The following is a 22,632-nucleotide window of genomic DNA, read 5'->3' as shown; positions in this document are numbered from 1 at the left end:
ACGGTAGAAAAAACACAAATCGATGTGTATAAACATACAATTCACAGATTACCGTTGGGTTTCGTTAATGTAATATCACCTTACTGTTTGTAGCATTTTATCTAAAGGGAATGAGTCTGTGTTACTGAATAGTAGCCTTCATTTTGTGACAGTTTTATACTTTACGGGATTTTCTTAAATTCTGTATCAACTTTAAAAAATGGAGTTATATTTAATCATGTAGTGAGTTTCAAGTTTAAAGGGGCCATATTATTCCCATTTGGTTTTCAATGTCTGCTTTTGGTACAACAGTACATTTATTTTGGTTATTTTTTATATTGAATTGTTTATCCAAAAGCACAGATTTACACATTGATTTATTTCCTACCGTATGACCCCGGAGGAGCTCTGGAGACTATTACAACACAAAAGCAACAGCATTTCTATGGATCAAACAGCAGGGAAGGGTGTGCATCCATTCAAAGAAAATCAATATATATTTTAGATTAAACAATTAGATAAAGGTGTCTTTGTGTTCCCTGAGTCAGGCTGCAAGGTTAAGCCCGGATCAGACAAAACAGGTGACGTAACCAAGTCGCTGTCTCAGACCTTGGAGGACAAATTGGGCCAAATTTAGATGGGGCTGTAGGTCAGCGGCAGAAACACGGAGTCGCAGACAGGGCCACTAAATCACACAGCTCCTGTCAGAAAGAGGCCAACTGATGAGGGGAATGAGTGTGCGGGAGGAGGAATAATTAAGAGGTGGTTTGACAAATGTACTGAGGACGGGCTGACAGCCAGCACACGACTGAAGATCTCTGAGAGGAGAGCTGGCTGGAACCAAATCGACCAGACTTTAGATGTCACTGCTTGACTATTCAGCATGAGGTGATAATCCCAGTATGATGAAAAGCATAAGAGCAACTGAAAAACCCAAACACGCAGCCAGTATGAGTCATCGAAAAAAGAGAAAATTAACTACCAGATGGCATTTGATAAAATATAAATGGTGGTAGAGAGGGGGAGGATACCAGAGCACCAAGGGAAAGGAGAAGAGTGGAACAAAATAGTAAATGAGGAATGAGGAGTAGGTGGAAAAAACAAGACGCAACAGAGGCACCAACCTTTCTTGAAGGCACGTGGGGAGTCTGATAGATCGCCTTGGCATTAGAATGAGCAACAGAAAAAAAAGAAAAGGGGAAGGAGAGAAGAGAGTTAACTTAGGTGAGAAGAGTAAAAGGATTATCAACCTGTGTTAATTGATTTAGGAAGAGAGTTCAGCAGGGAAGTGTCCGAAAATAAATTTTCAGAGAAACCAAAGTCAAAAAGGGAGCCATTTCAAATCTGTCTGGCTCTGTCTAAACCCTCTGGGGTGTTGGCATGTATATTAAATATTCCTCTGGGATTGATTTGTAATGTGCCTTCCATAATGCTGGAAGCTTTCCATCCATCACTTTTTTTTTTCTCTCCTTGAGGATTCATCTTTTGTTTGGCACAAATGTGACAAAGAGAGCCATAACTGCTCATTTTCTTTCCTAAGCTTTTGGCTCCAGCTCAGCACCAAAGCCTGAGGCATTGTGCATTTATCTGAGTTTCAGTAGCGCTGCGTTGAAGGCAAGGCCACGGGGAACTGTGCAGGCACAGATAAGTCCGAACACCATGGCTCCACAGCACATTTGCATCGCCATAAAACACATTGTAGACCTCACTGTGCAACAGTTCTGGCGTGCTTTGTCGCCAATGTCCTTCAGCCTGACTTATGTGTAGGCACTATTGTCCAGCACACAGCCACAGGGCTGTTCTTGATGCTGCTTGTGTCTGAGGCTGGAGCTGCTCACCTTCTGGTTCTGGACGGGAACCCAAGGATGTGACCTGGATGGGCCGGTAGGGTTTGCCCTGGGACATGGGGACCTCCACACTCTCCTCTTCCTCCTCTGACGATACGGTGACATCTGGCTGCGACTCAGAGATGGAGGACAGGAACTGGTCCATGTCGGCTTTCTGCTCCTGGAGAAGCTCGTCTGCAGAAAAAGGGGCAGATAAGAAGACGGCTTGGTACATGTGAATCACCTGTCACCCTGGGACATGCACAAAAAGGCAGACTTTCACTAAATTATTGTTGCTGGAGAAGACTGTTCCCATTCCTGCTAGCGGCTAATAACTAATATTCTGAGAGCTATTTTCCATGTAAATCTGCACATCTCCCCACAGGATGCTGCCATGATGACCCAGTTCTGTCAGTGCACCAGCTTTCCTTTAATCTGCGCTGCAGCATCATCATGCTATGATTCCTTTAATGAACCATAGCAAACAAAAACAGACTTGTAGCACTGGAGATAAATATATCCCAAATACAGGTTCCAGACCTAATAGTAAAAACTAGAGCTGGCGAGCTGAGAATTCTAAGAGTATTATATTTCCCTGCACAAACTCATACTGAGACAAGAGACAATAGACTCTGATAATTGGTTTAGAGACAGCGCTAAAGCCCTTCTACTGGTCTCCTCCTATATTTGTGTTTCATTCTGAACAAAGAGAAAACTCTTTTTTTTTTCTGTTTGCACCAAATATGAGAACAAAATATCACAGAGTCAGAAGAAATGTAATATACTGACTTTATCTTTCTGGCACACGTGTGAATTCCATCAGTGTTTTCATTTCACTTTATTCTTATTACACCGTCGATCCTCAAAGCTGCCTCGGGGCTTTCGACTGAACAAGACTCACCAATTTCATCCTGAATCTCCTCGGCAACATAAGGTACTTTGTAGAGCAGAGATAGACTCTGGTTCATCCGTTCCTCAATCACACGCAGGTGTGTCATCACCTGGGGTCGGAAAAACAGACAAAAATCCGGCTTTAGGAGGCCATCAAAGTGAAACTGCTTTTCTGTATGGAAATGATGTTGGAAAACAAGACTTTTAATGACCATTGTGCAATTTCCCTCCAGAACAGAGGAGTCATTTACGATAAAACAAATATAATTTAGTCTATATAACGCCATTAAATAAGGTCAAACGTCCATTTAAGCTCCTAAAGCCCAGGGTGTTGTCTTGGTTTATCTGGACAGCAGTGATAAACACATTCTAAAGATGTTTGTAATGATATGAATTGATATGAGAAAATCCTTACATTAGAGACGCTGGGATTGTTTTGATTAAATACTTAAAATGAAAAGTCATTCATTAAAATTGATGGATCATTTTATAGCGTTTGACAAATCCATTAAACTGAAAAATCGTTTCGACACTAATCCAGTGACAACTAATTACAGAGTGATTTGGTCTCAAAATGTTCATCCCGACAGTATTTATTCACAAGCTTACATGAATGAAGCAGAAAATACACCCTTATCCCGGAGAATCCCCCTGAAATTCTCTCGAGTTTATTGATTTACTGCTGAGGTTCACACGTTTTGTCATCTAACAGTATAGTAGAATACAGACTGTAGGCTCATCTGTTTGGGGATTTGCAAAGGGAGGCAGGAAAAGCGTGCTGGTGTGGTGAGATAACGGAAGTGAGGAGAGAAGGAAGAAGAATCTGATGCATCCTACATCCAAGACATGGTTCAACCATACACTCCAGGACGTGCACCCCAACAAAGTCACACCTTTTTGCTATCCTGGCTCCCAAATGGTTGAACGAGCTTCCCACTGATATCAGGACAGCAGAGAGTCTACATATCTTCTGTCGCAAACTGAATGCCCACCTGTTTTGCTTATACCTTGGCGAATAATAATTAAAAAAAAAACGCACGCAAGAGTTTTACTTATAAAGCAGCACTTATATTGATAATGCGCGTTTGAAATAAATATGTCAGCACTGTTCTTTTTGTCCTTAGTTTGAATCTTTACGATTTATTTCACTTATTGTAAGTCGCTTTGGATAAAATGCTATGTAATGTAAAAGGAGTAAAAAAAGGAAGAGTTATTGTGTCTAGAAGCTTCATTTAGTAATGTCATGATGTGATGATACATGTGCAAAACAACTCTAAATCAGTATTAATAGACTGTAACATTTCATAAATGTAATAAATGACGACTCAGTACAGATTTTGCAGCTAGCTGTTCTGAAAAATAATGTTTTGAGGTGACAGAGTTGTTGTTCTTCTTCTCAGATGTAAACAGAAGTGTCAAAAATGTGCTTTCTGCTCGGGAACATATTTTCTTAAGATGAACTCATGCGCACACACAGCCAGCTATCTTGCAGACATAAAAGAAGTTGCTGCATGTAATATTCAAATCAGTGTGGAAGCTCTGAACCACCACGACAGGATCCACTGCCTGTCAGCTCCAATGATTACCACCACATCACACTTTGGGTAAAGCAACAAACCCTATTCCATCCAATAACTTCCAAAATGTCTCCTGCTTCTTTTACAGTTTTTACCAGCAATTTGAGGTCAACAGACTTAATTTCCACATTTTGCTGCCAAAGTTGTTGGCAGGATATAAAAAAGTAGCAGCCACTGACAAAGCTCACCAACATTTGGCAGGTTACTGGTGTTTATTCCAAATCCAGCTCTGATGATTGACTGTGTTCTGATCTTCCTACACACTTGCTGCAGTGCACCGGAGCCAGCAACAGATGGCAATAATGCACCTTTTCAAATTAGAAGCATTACGCAGCGCCTGTGGCACCTTCATGTTGATGTTTGACAAATAATCCTGATTTAAAAAAATACAGGAGTATATGTTTTTATTGTATCAAGGAGCCTCGCTCAGAGAGAGGAGTCTTTAAATAGAAATCTACAATCCCAGCAACAGTCAAGCACAGCAAGCCTCCTGTTTAGAAAAAAATATTTTGTAAAAGAAGTCACATGTCAAATCCACAAACAGTGGATTGTAGCAAATACTACAAAAATGCATTTTTAACGTGCTGCAGGACTGGCTGAGTGGAGAAACACAGAGGAACTAGGCTGCACAAATAAACATCGTGAGAGCATAACAAAGGGATTTGCTTCCCATGACTGAGCAGAGAGGCTCTCCAACTCCCAGATAACCACCATTCATCTAAATAGTAACCCTCCAGGTCCTCTCCCCTCTTCGCTATGTTGTTTCATCCATCTGTAATGTTGGAGGATGGCTTTAAACGGTGTCGGAGGGCAATGACACAAGCAGGAGCGTACATCTAACGGAGCAGCTTCCAGCCAAATCCCTGAGTCCGGCGTTACACAAGACCTGCGCAATGTTAATCTTCGGCTGGGGCTTAAGTGAATGAAACAAGCCACCCTCCCTCTCTGTCAGACGATCCAGCCTACTCACTCCTCCCGGGCTTCAACTCAGAAAAACACACTCTTTCTACCTCCTACACACTTAGAAAACAGGGCAGAGAGGAGCAGGCTGAGAGATCATTATCCCTCCCTGTCTGAGTGTGAGATCTCACAGTGCCTCCGAATGAGGTTTCATATTTACTAGCACTAATGCTCAGAAAGGATGCAAAACCTCAGATTATTGACAGGTAGCAATTAACCAAATTGATTATACTGAGCTAAAGGACTACACAGAGGATAATCAATACATGGTACAAAGCTGAGATAATGTATTCCAACAGAAATGTCAAACCTTTGCTTGTCTCAGATTCTGAAATGTGGATGCTTTTTTTGTTTGTAAATGGAATATATTGGATATTAGGTTGGTTGATTGGACTAAACAAGCCATGGAACTCCCTGGGCCTGTGGAGCTTATTATGGGCATTTTCACCATTGTCAAATCAGGCTCATCGGGATCACAACACTGACCTGGGACTTCATCTGAGCAGCCTTCTCAGGATCCACAGCCAGGACGTGCTGGTAGTGGCGGATGGTGTGCTGGCGGTCCTTGTTCTCGGCGCGCACGTAGCGTCTGAGGGCTTGAAGGATGCGGTGGGGCTGAGCGGGACAGAAGGAGCGGTTATTAGTAGTGTCGGGTGGTGAAACACAGCCTCATAACCATTTCTGTGAACCATGATAGATGGATCTGAAAAAGTCTAGTGTTGGTGTAACTAACATTTGAAGCAATTTCTTCTCCAGATTTTGTATCTTATGGCCATTATTCTAAATAAAAATGTTTTTCACTTTAAGCAGGTTTTGTAGGCCATGATGGAAAGGAGCAGGATGTCTTATTTGTTGCTCATCCTCTGTATTTACAACCAATCATTATGTATATGTTATGGTCATTTTAAGTGTGTAGCTTTATGCACAACTAAGGAAGTCTGTAATTCAATTACACGTTTAAGTTTGAACAGCCCTGACTCATTAAACAATGTATTTGTTTGTTCAGTTTAAAAGGTTATGTTTGTTTATGATTGTACTGTATACATTAATTAAAATATGGCAAATTCAATCAATCCATTTTATAGTTATCAATCAATTTTCTTTTAAACATCATGATTATTAGTCAACCACTAAATGATGAAACAATACGACCAAAAAACCACTGAGTCTCAAGACACATGCACATTTTTTAAATCTTTCCCCAACCTTCACATATCTCTTAGCTTTCATTGCATATGACGTGACATTAAACCTTCTGCAGCACCTTCTGAAATAACACCACACCACAGATGATGCAATGAGCAATTTCTGAGGCGTAACGGAAGCAGGATTAGAAATGACTGCTCTCAGGTCAGGTTACAAAATGTAAGTCTTCCTTTTTGACTGACAAGCCCAACACTGGTGGTTAGAGACGCCAGCTGAACCCAGTGCCAAACTAGGCTGGCAAAGGATACAAAGACAATTAGACAAGAGGAATAAATGACATAGGGTTGTCAAATATGATTGACATCATGCTCATGGAGGATTTGGGGCTGTGTGTTTTTCTGACTGCGGTAATCCATTCTCCACATGATGAATTGCGAGTTGACAGAGGGTCTTTTGACAGAATTTGAGATTATCTACCGACCATGAGTAGGGCTAGGGCTTGAACGTGGTCTGACAGAGATGTGTGTGTGACTGAGGCAGGGTAAAGCAGTACACAGATGGAGAGAGGTGAGAGAGGATAGAAGATGCTCTCAGAGGCCATTGTTTACCCGGGGGGGGTCGGCCTGCAGGGCAGCCAGGTAGTTCTCCAGGGCCAGACGGCGCCGGTCATTCAGCATGGCTTCCACCCGGGCGAGGTGAGTCTCCACCAGCTGCTGCTTCTCGCTGGCTGCCTCCTCCTCCAGGGACTCCACCATGGCTTGGAAGTGCTACAAACATAAACGTATACAAATATTTATATGCAACAGTAAAGCACAAAACAGCTCCTTCAACCTCTCAGTTATAATCCTGTCGCCTCTCAGGCTTGACTCATTTAGAAGTCTCCCCATTCAGACAGTGCCCTGATTTAGCCTTAGTGATAAAGATAGAGCAGCCAGGGAAAAGAGATATTTAATGGCACAGGGAGTGAGGGACCCGAGGCAGTAAGCCATCATATCTCACCCAAACAAGGAGACAAAGGTGGGACTCCCCGCGGGACGGATCATTGACTTACCTGAATCAATGTCTGCCGCTCAGCCTTGGGCAGGTTCTTAGCCTGACGATCAGCTTCCTCCCACTCTTTCCTCACCTGCAGAGAGAGAAACGGAAATGAAGAGAAATATTAAACAGTCAGTCAAAGTCAGTCAAGCAACCATGTTTTACACTTTGATCCAGTCCAATGCACAAAGGAAAATGACCCTTAAAGTATGACTTTGCTTTTTTCTGGTATTTTTTGGGTGAACTTTTGGAAATACCAACATTAGATATCATAATGTTTAGGGCCTACAGCCCATTTACAGCTCCTCCCAGCTGATCACCAACTATTTCTATTGAATGAGTTTTCCACACCAGAAAAGCACAAGTGATCCCTGATTATTATTGAACCACAATAGTGATATTGTGGTACTTTTTCATTTGGCCCACTGCAGTCTACTCATTGGTTAGATTAGAGGTTTATACTGAGCTGGTATTCCAATAGTGGAATAATCTTCTTCTTTCATTTTCATTTTGAAGAAAGGCTTCGATCAAGCAACATGTAACCTGTTCATTCCAGCTTCTTTAAAGGGGCCCTATTATGCTTTTTGGGTTTTCCTTGTTCTGTAGTGTGTTATATAGCTTTTTGTGCATGTAAAAGGTCTGCAAAGGCCAGAATCCCAAAGTTCCCTCCAGAGGGAATTTCTCTCGCACACACTCCCCCCCTGCCTGAAACGCGAACGAAACGGAACATCTCTAAGTAGTAGACCAATCACCCCAGAGCCGCCCAGCTAACCAATCAGAGCAGGCTGGGAACTGGTTTCAGACAGAGGGTGCAAAGAGGTGCTGCAGCACAGGCAGTAAGAGAAAGATAAAGATGTTGAACGTGAAAGTATTGAAACACGTCACAGTACACAAAATACAAATACAAACCTGAAATAGAGCAGAATAGGGCCAATTTTAAGGCATAATTGTGCACTTGACACTGACATGAGAAGCTCTTTCTTTTCAAATTTGTTGATGTTAAGTTCTCTCTTTTTTTGTGTGTGTGTAAACGAGGTTCATACATTTCAATTGAGCAGGTAAAAATTGTTCTAAATGCTCTTTAATTAGCAGTGTGGTGGCCTGACTGGACTCGGTAACACACCCTCTCCATGCGGTTGCGGTGCCTGATCTCCAGCTGCTCCTTGGCCTTCTGGAAGCGACTGTGCTCCTTGTCATCGGCGGGGGTCTCAAAGTAGATGTCCACATCGTCGGTGGGCTGAGGAGTCGGTGACATGGCTGCAAATATAGAAACAGATGGTGAGTGGACGATGCTGCAAAATGACAGACGGACGAGGGGAGCCGGGGAGACAGAGACTGACAGAAAACTGGGCACAGAGAGAAATCGTGCTGAAAGCGAAAGGTGGATTGAAGTTGGACCAAGATCCTCACAGAAGCACTCCTCTCATTGGCGTTCTTCCACCCTCAGTAACTCTGATAAATTTAACAGAATCTGACAGTCTTTCCTTTCGAATTCCTTTCATCTTCCCATCGGCTTTCTGCTGACAAGTCGCGTCTCCAACACTAATGGAAATTTCTCTGCGTTTGACGGCTGGGTCATCTGGGGCGAGGCCAGAGGGCTCCGTTCTGGGTTCCTTGGTTTACAGTCACGCAGGACTCGATGCCTGCCTCGATGCAACTCGCAAAAAAAATAATGCTCCGAGCTCGCAAACTGGACGAGACCTCATCATTTCACCTCACTGTCAACAACAGGAAGTTAACGGATAGACGGATTGTTCCTGCTTTGAACTACTGATTCAGCTCTTAAAATCTTTTTTACTTGACAAAATGTGAAAGAAAAAGCCAATTGGATATGACCGTGAACTGCTTTTGAACTGATGAAATGTGAGCCGTTCTAAGGTGCAAAAAAGATGCTTGCTGACATGCTGGTGGGGTTCTAGCAAAAGTAGTGGCAGTGCTCTGTGAGGAGACAGACAGACATAAAGACAAAAACAGGAACAAATGGCAGGAGTAAACACTGACATGCAAACAAAGAAGAAAGAAAACCAAAGTCTGTTTGAAGCAAGCATATGAATGAACCCTTTATGAAAGAAAAAGGAAGAATGTTGTGTATTTTTCAAATGTGACGTTTTTATACCAATCAAATAGGTATTTGTATTAGCTTTTTAGGGACATTTGATCATTTTATTATTTAGAATTAGTTTCAATACAGTAGTTTTGGTACCCAAATCAATATCATATTTGGATTTTTTAACAATAAATTAGGAAGTTAGAATGCAAAATTCCTTCCTAAATTTAAGAAACAAAGCAAAATGTCTAACATTTCAAACATTCTCTAAAGAAATGAGATCCAGTCCAAATGTGGCAGAATTATGATTAAATTATGATTAAACCTATGTCATTGTAAGTCATTGAATTATCCATAAAACAAAGATAGTCTAAAATGAGCAAAATTCTGATAATAAAGTAGTTATTGAATATTTTAAATACATAATAATAATATTAGTGAATATTTTGATACATTTTTCAAGCAAAAATACCAAATAAACTCTGTTCTAAGTTTATTAAATGATGAAATGTTTTAATTAATCAATTGTTATAATAATAACAAATGTGTCAGTTGCAACACTTAGCATATCAGCTGAATAATAAACAAAAGATGTGATTTTATGTGAACAGTGATTGTTGTGTTGAAAGGGGATATGAAAATAACAGCTGTGCTGTGATGACTGACAGCTACAGCTGCAGAACAGGTGTTCTGCTTGAAGTCTGTCACAGACTAAAACTATATTATCTAAAGTGTTTTCAGCGGGGGGTCTGCAGCAAGGACAGAAACAGAAAGCGAGGAGAGGGGGTGCTGTCGGACCAGCCTCGGTCTGTTGAGACTTACTCAGGCGCTTGCACACGGCCATGCAGTACTCCTCTGAGTCGAAATTGTTGCGGTTGCCGGCACAGCCCCCGTAAATGAAGCGCACACACTTCTTCTGGCTCAAGTCGAAGTGCCAGCGGGGCATGGAGGCGCGACAGGGGCCGGTCTCAGCCTCCAGGGTGCACACCGCTGCCAGGGGACAGCTGGTTAGATCATCCAGCCACTAGGGGCAGCACTTAATTCCAGTCTCGATAACAAACACAAACATTTGAGCAACTCCTTTAAGTTAATAGCAGCAGTTTGGCTACAAATGAGGCAGGGTGATTTGTCCTTGCACTCTGATGCAGCAGAACAGAACTGCTGCGAGCTGAGGAAAGGGCATTGCTGATGCATACACTTATCTAATTACAGTCTGGCTTAGATTAACGCAGAACTGCCTATAGTGTAAAAGTTAAAAAGGTTTGATAATATTTAAGTGCTGGGCAAAGTGCCAATATGGGAGCGGGAGAGTTAGAACCGTGTATTATAATTTAAAACAGCTCATTACAAACCTTTCACTTCCTGCAGAGTCTTGTCGTCGTCCTGGCTCTCTGGCATTTTGCGGCTCTCCTTCTTCTCATACTCGTCCTCCTTGTCGGCCTCCTCGTCCTCATAGACGTAGTGGTACTCCTCCTCGTCTTCCTCCTCCTCATCTTCGTCGTCGCCCAGCGGCTCCTCCTTCTGTGTGGGCTGCTCCTCAGTCGGTGCCTCGCTGGGGAAGAAGAGGGGGGGCGGAGGTAATTGAGTGAAGGAGGTGGAAGCCAGGAAGGGGAGTGATTTATCAAACAAGACAGGAGCAGCTGCCATAGGTCAATGTCACAGCACTTTAATTCATCCAGATGGCTAGTAATACCTGCCCTTCGCAGATATTGGGCTAGTAATATTTCAAAGACATGCCACGATGGTGCACACAACCCTCAGCCTGCTCACCTGTCCTCTACAGCGTACTCTTCTTCCAGGTCGATCTCGTCAATCTCCTCATCCTCTACCTGCTCCTCTTCATCGTCCTCCTCCTCGGTGGGCATGGAAGGTTGAGCGGCCTCCCCGGAGCGGGAGGAGGGGCAGCACACGTACTCGGTGCCGTGGAACTTGTCAATGCCGCAGGGTAGCAGCATGCCGTAGCTGTGCAGCATCATGGTGCTCTTGGAGCAGGCCTGATGGGGCAGAAGGAGGAGTGTTGGACATGGCTGCAGACTCAAGAAGCAGCTTGTAGGCTGAAATCATTATTAGAGATCAACTTTGACAAGGTGACAATGGTTTGAACTTCATTCATCACAGGAAGGTTAAGAACTACATTGACAATAAGGCCCATGCAGGATGCATGTGAGTTGCAGTGGGAGAAAATGATAATGTAAGGTTGATATATTATTTTAAGATACTGTAGATCAACAGCTGCCCGAATTTAAATTAAAATTAGATTTTCATAGATTTTATGTCTCCACAAATCCAAAGATTCTTGCGTTTCCTGCTCCAGAAATACACTACGGTTTTCCTCTTATCCCTCAAAGCCAGGGGAGTCCAAATTATGGCCCAGGGGCTAAATGTGGCCTGTGGTCCATTTTGAATTGGCCCTCAGAAAATTCAAAAAGTAGAATGAAAAAGGACCCACACATGAAACTTGTGCTTGTCTTATATTGTAAATCTTAAATATATATATGTAAACATATGTTACACAGTAGTATTCATTTGTTAATGAGCGCAATGTCAAATCAATCCCGTCATTTTAAGTTGAAAATGTTTTCTAACAAATCTTAGATAATGAGAGAGCCCAATAACTTATATTTCCCCTTAGTATTAGCAATCTCAGGCTTCTGTTTTAAGGAATGAGCTGCCAACTAAATTAATGAAACCCTATGAAGAGCTGTGATGTAGGCTGTAAAGCATTTTCAAGTATCAAGCATAATTTACCAGCATCTGATTGATTTTGTGAACTCATAATTTAACTTATGAGGCAATAAACCTCACCTCTGGCCCAGCCCTACGTTTATTTTTCTGTATGTGGCCCTCAGTGAAAAAAGTTTGGACACCCCTGCTCTAAGCATTTAATGCACAACAAAATGTAAATAAACCCCAAAATATTATAATTATTACGAATTAAGAAGATATTCAAAATCAACACATAAAAATATATAATGTAACAATACTGAGCTTATTCCAGTTTGTACATCAAGCTTGTTGACATTAATATGGTCCTTAGTTTTAGGACAATTTTACATTTCAGCCTGTTTACTTTATTGTGCCTGACTTTCAAATGTATTTTTGTAATATTTGAAATGTCTATTATGTAAGATCTTATACTAAGTCTTCATTCGTTATACTTTGTTTTACCAAACTTGGCAGATGTATAAAGCCCCAGAGGTGAAACCAGTTTTTACTTTAAGACTTCGAGGAGCCCCTGCCTCTATCCCCCTACAGAATATAGCCATATCAATATGGCTATATTCTGTAGGGGGATAGAGATCTGGCATGATGAATGGGCCACACTTTACAAAAGTCATGCAGTCCTTTTACTGGTGTGCTATTTCTCAACAATGCTGTGCTTCACATAGCAGCTTGGAGGTTTCGAGTCATTTCAGTAGTAACTGAATGTCGGCTAAGAAACTCCACTGAAGTAGCGAGGATTATCCACCCTGCTGAACAACATCTCAGTGGCCGTTGGTGAGATCATTTTTTGAGACATTTCACCTACCCAGATTTCCCCACTGGTGAGATTCATTACTGCTTGGCTGTAACACATTCCTTATTGAATGTGGGTTGTTTGTGCCTCGGGATGTCACACTATCTGTGTGTGCGGATGGTACTCTGATTCAAGCATTTGTGATGTGTTTGGGGAGAGAGTAAGAGTCATGAGGCGGGAGCAGACGGTTGATGTGATCCATGAGCTGCTACTGTCCTGGTCATAGTTGCCCCCCCGAGGGCCGGTTCTGGAGCTGCCTGGGGGGGATTAGCTGCATTACGGCCACAACACTAATCTGATTAGCAGCTGAAATGTGAGGGCTCCCAGCCAGCCTGTGATCAGAGGGCCTCAGAGACTCCCGGAGACAGGTGGAGGGACATAAGGGAGCGGATATTGGACGGTAATAAAAGCTGACCAATATGACAGGGAGCGGCAATGAAACATTTGTTAAATTGATGATTAAGACTTCCTTTTCCACTCCCACATGATTTTTATTTTGACACAGCCTCCCACTGTTTCCTGTGAAGTCATTCCTTCCTTACCTCCTTGGCCACGCTGTGCCACTGCTGATGGCTGACGCACATGTCCTTACGCTCCTTGTGGAAGAACTTGCACTTCTCTGGAACCAGAAGCACGTCACTCACGAACTCACCCACTGTAACATCAAATCACACAGACCCATGTGCCTGTTAGTCACACCTCAAATCTGTCTTTAAAAAAAACCCCTGCCAGGTCACTGCTCAACAAAACAGGCAGGGTTAGAAACAATAAATCGACTGGAGGGACTAAAAAAGGAATAGCTGATGAGATGAGTGAGAGAAAATTCATGCGTAAATAATTCATAGCTGCCTGGTCCTTTACATTTCATCACAGCGGTATAACAGAAAGGCCATTTGACACTGGAACATCTGCCTGTGCACCTGATCCCGAAACAGCTTCTGTAACTCTTTAATGCAATCAAAATGGCAGTGCAGAAAATCCGGTTTCACACTGTGACTCTTTTAAGGCATCCAGACACTTCCTTCAGGTCAATGATATCATTTGCCTGATGAATTCAATTTGATGGATGTTTTATTCATAGGACGGGGTGATAAAAAGCAGATCTGGGGGAAATAAATTACATGAAAGGCGTCTTGTGAATTCCTATGAATAGTCGCAGGTTGGAAACCAAGAGCCTGTAAGCATATGGTGCGGGGGTCATAAGAATGATTAAGAAGGACGGAGACTGCTGATTGGCTGGCAGTGTGACGAGTCGCTCAGGTAGAAACGCTGCTGTCAGAAATAGATGGAAAGCCGGAGGAGCGAAGGAGGGATGAATAGAGGGTTTAAGTCCACATCAGAGTGGCTGAAGAATGAAGGTCTAAAGGTTTCACGACCCAGGGCTGGGAGTCGTCCTATAACTGGTCATTTAGCAGTTTGTCACGACCTCGGCCTGAGGCAGAGCTGCTGGAGGGCTTCAGACGAGCCAGGCAGGCAGAGGTTGAAAAAGCAGTGTTTTGGAAAATGAGAGGGTAGGATAGGAAGAGGAGAGGCTTGAAATAGCAGAGGACTCGGCAGCTGCTTCTCATCTCCGCCCAGGAGATACAGTAACACCCCCTCCCCAATCCCTCCAGACCCCCATTCTGCTGCTTCTCTGATTTGTGCAAACCACCCGGGAAAGTAACTAAATACATTTACTTAGGTACTATACATATACCCCTTTTTCAAACAAGGGGGAAAACCACTTAAAAATAGGAGATGGACATTGTTACTTTTAACCAGAGTAAGGGTTTGTATTAACATTGAAAAGGCAGTTTTATGAGTTTAATTAAGTTTATGTATAAAGCTGTTTTGCAATAATTAGCCCGGTAGTAACTGTTACTGTTAATGGAGTCCTGTGTCTTCTGGAGAGCATATTTAATGTATGCTTGGTAAGTTAATAAATCATAATAATTGTTCAAATCCTGGGAAAGAAATGTGATTATATACTAAAGACAGAAGACTGAAGGTAGCCGGAAAAGATATGTTGAGTTTATTATTACAGTGAAAATGTTTAGCATTCATTTGGTTTCTTAAATTCACTACTTTATTTAGATTTGAATATCATATATTTTGGACTATAAATGTCATCCTCGGATCTAGGAAATTGTAAATGATGTTTTTCTAACAATTTAGAAACCAAACACGCAGTTATCTTTTTGCTAATATGAATAATTCACAACATTTAGGATAGTAATATTGCATTTTTTACTATAGCTTTGCAGATTTTTTAATATATTTAAGATGTAATCTGCCTTTAAAATATAATGCCTTATTATAGCCTGCCTTATACCCTGAAGTAGTTGAAATCACCTCCATCTTGACTAGATGGGACGGAACAATGGAATAAAATAACACTCTTAAAGTGGCTATTCTGCATACTTTTACGTTTTGCTGGATTTCTTTCCTGTACTTTTACATAAGTGAAATCTTTAATGCACAGCTTACTTTGTAATAGAGTAATTTTTCATTGTGTTATTGCTACTTCAGTAACACCTCTCTCCATCTCAAGTCTTCCTCTCCTCACATCAAGAGAGACTGACAGACCGACTCGCAGTAATCTTCAGCTCTATATCCTGCACAGGGGAAGCTAAGTGATACATTCACTCACACACTCCCTCTTCATTTCATCTTTCTCTCTGTGTCGTTCTCTCACACTCACAGGTTGGTTGCGGGGAAGGGTGGGTTTGGAGGGGACGCCTTTACAGTCACACTGCAGTGGGTGATGGATGGTGGTGTGTGGAGAACAGCTGCGCCTCGCAACCACTCCTGCTCAGTGTGTTTCTCTGTGTGTGTGTGTGTGTGTGTGTGTGTGTGTGTGTGTGTGTGTGTGTGTGTGTGTGTGTGTGTGTGTGTGTGTGTGTGTGTGTGTGTGTGTGTGTGTGTGTGTGTGTGTGTGTGTGTGTGTGTGTGTGTGTGTGTGTGTGTGTGTGCGCGTGTGCATCTATGAGAGCATATAGTCCTCTATCTCTGTGACCTCCTCTCACAGACTCTATTCATCAGACTTTCCTTTAACCTCCAGTCTATCAGACACCCTCACTAACACTCTCCAGGCCCCGGGAAGTGAAGGTAAGAGTACACCAATGATATCTTCAGCACCCGGCGGAGGGTGAATTAAATTAAGCAACAACTAAGATGTGCTCCTTGAAGGCACGGCTATTGTGTTTCAAGGACTTTCCAAAGGAAGCCTGCTGTAATGAAATTTAGTGTAACCAATGTGAGATCTAAAAATCACATTTTCACAGCAATTATGATTAAATCTGAAATACATTATATTAAAGGGGCCCTTTTTTTGTTACTTATTTCGGTTTCCCTTTCCTGTAATTTGCTATAAAGGTTTTTTGTGCATGTAAATGGTCTGCAAAGGCTAAAATCACTCCCCCCTGCCTGAAGCACCTGCATTGAACTCCTTTACTTCTGTAACATAATGACATCACTACGTAACACATCAATGCTTCTATTGGCCAGCGCTCAAACACATTATATGTGAAAGACTAAGAGGCGGGACACCTGTAAGTGGTTGACCAGTCATAACAGAGCCAGCCAGCTAACCAATCAGAACAGACTGGCCTCTGGTTTCAGACAGATGGTGAAAAGAGGCTATGAGAAAAATAAAGAGTTTTTTGAACATTAAAGCATGTAAACAAAAAGAGGCACACAATACAAATATAACCGAAAATGAGCATAATAGGGCCCCTTTAAATATGTGTATAGGCTTAAAAATGTCCCTCCACTGCCGAGCATCAAAAATGCCCAAAAATATATTTTAAAAAAAAAGTTATTTCAATAATAATAACTTTGACGTTATGTTGTTTCCTGTTCGTTCTTACCATACTTGATGAAGACTATCGGGTTCCACTCTTGTGCTTTGATTTTTTTGGCAACCCTTTTGTCACATTTGCATCATGGATTGTGCCTTTTAAGTGGAAGAAATCTGATCCGCCACCATGAAAGGATTACATGAGGGAGACATGACTAAAACCAGGAGGAAGCTGGAGGTTTACGTTACATAATGGAGATAAAATGTGCTTGTACATCATGGTTGTTCAGCAAGCGTTTCATATTTTAAACCAAAAGCAACACTTTTGCGTTAACCAATTCTGAATCACTTGCCTATAATTGTTAGGTTCAGACTCATGTGTAAAACATTTAAAGAAGCAATAGAGTGCATAGAGTCAGGGGAATGGTGCTCGATAACAAGCCTGAATTTGTCTCTCTTATCAACATATTCACCACAAGAATCAGCCCCTCTGGTGATATCAGGAGTTGTCATTGTGTGCCGTTCCCTTTGTTAGATAAACAGAATTACTTAACAGGAAAGGCAAGGTACAGTATGTGTCATGTCTGGAAATGTAACTAATTCAAATCAATTTCTTGTCAAAACACGTCCTTAAAATACTTCCACAAGGGAGAAAATAGCTCAAAGATCAAAATCAAATCACAGAATAAGCCTCAACATGCCTCAAATGAATATAATAGCTACTTTGAGCAATAGAAGTTAAAGAAGTGTATATAAAGCCACATGAATGAAATGTGAATATGCCTTAAGAAAGATCTATATAAATCTGTGTTTACCTAGAGAATCCTTTCTTTGCAAACAAGCATATTTTTCATCAAGAAGCTGCTGCAGCCTGCGTTGTAGCAGCTGAATTCCCTCCCACATTTAGGTCTTGTGTAACAGATACTCTGCCGTGCACACTAACCAGCACCACAGCCACACATCTGCCGCTGACTGTTCTCACCACCCCAGACATAATAATAAAAAAGTCTCTCAAATAATCCTCTGCTGTTTCGACAAAGACATCATGCTGCAGGGATTACAGTGCCATGGTACAAAAATCACATTCATTTGCAGAGCCATTGTTTGGGGACGGGAAACATGGAGGGATTGTGGCTCTGTGGCTGAGCCTCTGCGTGGAGCGATGGGATCTAGCATAACCCATCCCTCTCTTTCTACACTGAGCTCCTTCCTTTTGCACTTGCATTATTCATATAAACCTATTAACTTGACATGGGTTCTGGCCTGGCCATTTTAATCACATCCTTCAAGATATAGCCCACCTCCCTTTGGTCTATTTCCTTTCTTTTTGTTCCAACCATAATTAATGTAAGCTGATGATTATAACGGCAGAACCTCTGATGTCCATTTTTCTGGAACACTATGTGAACATCACAAACAATAAATAATTCAAAGGCGCTCCTGATTGCGCTTAATATGATTGAGAGGCCTGGCAAACACTCGGTTGGAGAGGTGAGGCGTGGCGAGGTGCAGGAGGCATGCCGTGGCTCGCAGCATATGATCAGAATCCCCCAACTAAGGCCCTAACATGCTCCATTACATAATTAAGCAGAATCCTTCTCAATAGCTTCCTTTCGCCAACACCTTATGTCTATCTCCCCTTCTCCATCTGTCTTCCCTGTTCAGACTCCTCATTTGCAAGCCAGCAGAGCAGCAGAGACGGCCTTTGTAATTTGATGAGGCATGAGTGCGCAGACCTTTAACTATGATGACAAAAAATGTGCAAGAACAAGCGGGGCAGCTATTTAATTATTCTAGAAGAGGTAATGGGATTGTTTTTAATTAAATGGCACTGTTGCTGAATCACAATGAGAGATGTAAGGGTGTAGCTGCATGCAACAGGCTGCCAGAGTAAAGAAAAAGAGGACAGAGGGCATCGAGTGTGGCAGGTAGTCCGAGGGAAACAGCCTCAGGATGAGAGCAGAAACATTTTGGAGATTGATTCTGCCTGTGGAGCTCTCATCTATATTCCTGTCTCAGCCACAGAGCAGCTCACTCCAGTTGTGGTGTTTGCTGTCCCATGAATTTCCCAAAAGCCTTCTCTCGGTGTATGCCAAAAATGCTCCTGAATGGTCGCCCCAGTCCAGTGCGCCTGCTAATGACTTTTTCATCCCGGGAAAGCGACACAACTCAATCAGCAAGAAGCTTTCGGACAGAGGAACGGCGTCCGAGAAGTGTTTGCGGCATAGAGGAAGGTATTTTTTTTCCTTCCTGACATATCTGGACAAGCACAGAGAGGAGACTTGTTTCAGAACTGTATTTCTCTGTTATTGCAATCCTCAGAGGCAGCAGGAGCGTGGTGTGGCTTTGTAAGTTTGGGAGCTCAGAGACATGTTGCCTGCTTAGTCTGTGGCTCTATCTGACATTTAATAAACCAGAATACAGCCATGTTGCCACTGCTGATTACAGTGATGCTGCAGGAGACAAAGGAGCAAGAGAGGTGCGTATGACGGCACAGGCGAATGGAGAAATAGGGAGTAATAAAGCTGGCCTCCCCACAGCCCTCCCTCTCACTGACCCGGTGTGTCTGTGTGAGTTTATGGCCACTGTCTGAGGGGGGAAATAAGATTGTGCTTTATTGCTCAACAAGCCTCCCCAGCAATAATAGATTCCCCCCTTTAGCCATCCGTTCTGAGAGACATTAGCTCCCATCCAGCCTGGATCTGCTCAATCCGCAGCTCAAGGCCAGGATTAGTCAACTGAATCAGACTCTGATATTGCTCTATGTCACCACTGCCTACAGCAAAAATGTATCATAATCTCTCTTTTCTCTACGATAACTGGAGAACCAATTTAGAAGAGGGCAGGGGTGGGGGCAGTGGAGAGCATCTGATATGGAAGGCCATTTACAGTCCTCTAAGTGATTTCCCCAAGCCCTTCAACTCGGTATTAGTGCACAAGCTTACCTAAGCATTTGTAAGGCACCACAATGTGGGCGTGCCCTTTGCACACCTTCTTTTCCTTCTTGCACCAGTTCTCGATGCGAATTGGCTGGTTGGCCTCCACCACGTTTGTGATTTGGAGCTCTGGATACATCTGTTGGAAGAAGAAGCAGAACGTGTAGAATGAGTATTCTGTATGTGTGTATGTGTGAGAGAGAGAGAACGTGGGAAAAGTAGAGCTTCAATGGGAGCCTTTAATCTACACTTTATGCTCTCTAGATACCATCTGCTCAACCATGAAAGAGCACGCAACTTACTTTCCCCAAATGCCATCAAAATGTCATCAATAAATGCAACTGAAGCTTGCGGGGAAGGCTGCTCGAGAACGTACAGCCCTGCTTTTTTTCTTGGACAGCTACAAAATAAACCATGGCAATATACCAGCAGCATATTTACTTATGAGATATAGTAGTAGGAAGAAGTAAATGAGAGCGAGGATATCCATATCAGGAAAAAAACTTGCCTTTATGTAGAGACAGCTAGCAGCTAGAGCCTGCTAATTAAAATGCCACCCACTGCACTGTAAGTAATGTCTGTCTTTCAAGAACAGTTCAATAGCCTTTCCAATGATGAATACCAGAATTAAAACTGAGTTTTCAAACTTAGTAGATACTTCCTCTCAATATAACTTGTTCACTTTACCTGAAACTACCACCACTGTTGTTTTTAACACAAAGCAGCTCGACTTTATGTAAAGAAATTGCCTGCTAGCACCTCTCAAGGTCAACCATTAACATATTATCCACTTTATTTAAACCAGTAGTTCTTCAACTAGGGGCAACTATGTGGCACTACTTCGGGGGTCTTGAATATGAATATAATTTATGTGTTGACATAGACAAATGTGCTATCCGGCTAGCAAGGCTATCTTGCTAACCTGAATCTTTAGTGAATTTAAATAAATTCAGCTTTGTTTAAAAAGTAGTTTCACCATTATTGTTCATGAATAAAATAAAAACAAAGTCAGTTTTTCCTTGGATTGAATCTAATAGATTTTTATTAGCTTCTGGAGTAAGTCATGCTAAAAAAAGTTAGCTAACCAATGTTTTACTAAACATTTTCTTTTTTCTTTTTAGCGTGCAGAGAAAGAAGTTATTTGTATTTTCTCAATTAACTCTGTAAGTTTATCTCCCAACATTTCATTCTCAGTAAATAGCATGTAAAACACTTCCTGGGTGATGGCTCTGGTTTGAAAGATACTTTGTTAGCATGATTAGCTCAAAAAAAGCAAGCTGCTGAATGGAGTAATGACTATGAACAGCAGCAGAAACCACAGATATATATTACATATTTTTCAATGGTTTTGTATTTCAGTTTGTTTATTCGTTTATTATCCTGTCAGACAATGCCTTCCCGTCTGTGTATTTGCTTCACCTGCTCATTGTGATTGTCTTTGTGCCATGTGTCTTAGCTTTCCAGCAATGCCCCTTTGTTTTCAATCCTGATCCAGTTTATCCTTTTTATGGTTTACCTTGCCTGTGTACTATGGATTCAGCATCAGCCTAACCCTGTTTGTCTGCCTGTATTTTTGTATCCTTGAACACTGTTTTTGAATCTGCCTACGGTTCATACACTTGGATTCTATTGTCTTTGAACAGTGTAAAAAGCTACTAATGTCATATAATAAAATGAACCAATGATAATGTCACATCTGTATAGCTGAGGACTTCCACCCTCAGTTCTCCCAGATTAAATTTCATTGGTCCATGACAGCCCACTTGGTCTCCCCTTTTATGACTGACTTTGGTGCTTGAATCACTATTTTTCTGAAACTGATATGATGCAGATTAGAAATGTGTCACAGTGACTCACCTCCTGGCAGTACTGCAGCACGCCCTCTTTGGTTCCTACGCAGCTCTTGGTTCCGGATGGGTCTGGCTCCCAGCGGCCGGTCTGAATGTTCACATGCATGTTGAGCTTCTCGCAGAACATGGCCACCTGTGGCTCAGCCACTGCAAACCCTGTGCCTGCATTGGCTGCTAGCGCCTGTAGAAAGAGAGGGAGAGAAATAGGGGTTAATGCGGTCGATCATTAAAGAGCCCATAAAGAATTGGGGAGTTTTGAGGCTGACTTGTCTTGAGACACTCGCTTTTTTCCCATAAACTTTGTTATAAGGCTGACTCAGTAGTCTGTACGCATTTCAGCTCATGTACTGCAATGGATACTAGGTGTGATGGAGCAAAATCAGAACAGCCTGTCAATGCTTGGCTGCTTCTGCGGCTCCGTGCTGCAGTGCTGAGAGAGCAGAGGGGCTCAGACAGGAGACAATTTAAATGCACCTCGGGAATGTGGCCCAGTTGATGGTTAAAGGAGTAGGGGTTTGATTGGATTTGTGCACAAGTTTATTATGCTCTGATGCCCATTGAGTGACTGAGAGGCTGCCCACAGAGAGCAAGAGAGGAGAAACAACCCGCAGTCTGTCATGCCTTACAAACCAGGACAAACCAGCTCATCCACGTCTCCTGGGATCAAAGTCTTTCAACAAATAATGGATCATTTATTTCTCAAACACAACATGTGTGCTGTACAGACTAATTGGTTAGGTAAACGATGTGATTTCTACCAGATTTTCCCATCTTTGTTTACCTACCAACCCTGTGAACATGACAGGAAATCTGCTATCAGTACCCTCAGTTTTCCTTCCTGCATTTCCTTTACAAAGCGGGAACACCCAATCTGCCTGTCCTTGACTCGAAAAACATACTACCACTCTTCATGGAAAATGGACATCTACTGTGTAATCATCTCTCACATTATTGCCTTTCAAATGACACAGCGTAGTCCTAGCTTCAGCCAACTCATCAGCTCCTCATTGAAACAATAAGTCACGGCCTGCTAACACTCGCCTGATGTTAGGGGAGTCACATCACGGGGAGACTCTAATGAATCAGTGAG

At 42.3% G+C, this 22,632-nt stretch overlaps 1 protein-coding gene across 5 annotated transcripts in view; it reads right to left on the bottom strand.

The window, feature by feature from the left end:
* The window catches only part of aplp2 (amyloid beta (A4) precursor-like protein 2), a 55,610-nt gene that overhangs the window by 7,679 nt on the left and 25,299 nt on the right, over positions 1-22,632 (bottom strand). For 2 of the 5 annotated variants that reach the window (XM_063906663.1, XM_063906665.1), the window contains exons 2-14: positions 21,550-21,723; positions 19,702-19,831; positions 13,521-13,633; positions 11,232-11,455; positions 10,814-11,013; positions 10,284-10,451; positions 8,538-8,671; positions 7,431-7,505; positions 6,988-7,146; positions 5,720-5,848; positions 2,707-2,806; positions 1,818-2,000; positions 1,104-1,139 (exon numbers count right to left, since the gene is read on the bottom strand). In XM_063906663.1, coding sequence (XP_063762733.1) covers positions 1,104-1,139; positions 1,818-2,000; positions 2,707-2,806; positions 5,720-5,848; positions 6,988-7,146; positions 7,431-7,505; positions 8,538-8,671; positions 10,284-10,451; positions 10,814-11,013; positions 11,232-11,455; positions 13,521-13,633; positions 19,702-19,831; positions 21,550-21,723 — 1,825 coding nt within the window. The remainder of the gene's footprint in view (positions 1-1,103; positions 1,140-1,817; positions 2,001-2,706; positions 2,807-5,719; positions 5,849-6,987; positions 7,147-7,430; positions 7,506-8,537; positions 8,672-10,283; positions 10,452-10,813; positions 11,014-11,231; positions 11,456-13,520; positions 13,634-19,701; positions 19,832-21,549; positions 21,724-22,632) is intronic. The other 3 variants (XM_063906664.1, XM_063906666.1, XM_063906668.1) reach the window with 2 other exon arrangements.

This window comes from Eleginops maclovinus, chromosome 18 (assembly GCF_036324505.1).
Source record: "Eleginops maclovinus isolate JMC-PN-2008 ecotype Puerto Natales chromosome 18, JC_Emac_rtc_rv5, whole genome shotgun sequence".
Taxonomy (NCBI): domain Eukaryota; kingdom Metazoa; phylum Chordata; class Actinopteri; order Perciformes; family Eleginopidae; genus Eleginops; species Eleginops maclovinus.
The sequence above is the reverse complement of the archived record's forward strand: the minus strand, read 5'-3'. Positions and strand labels throughout refer to the sequence as shown.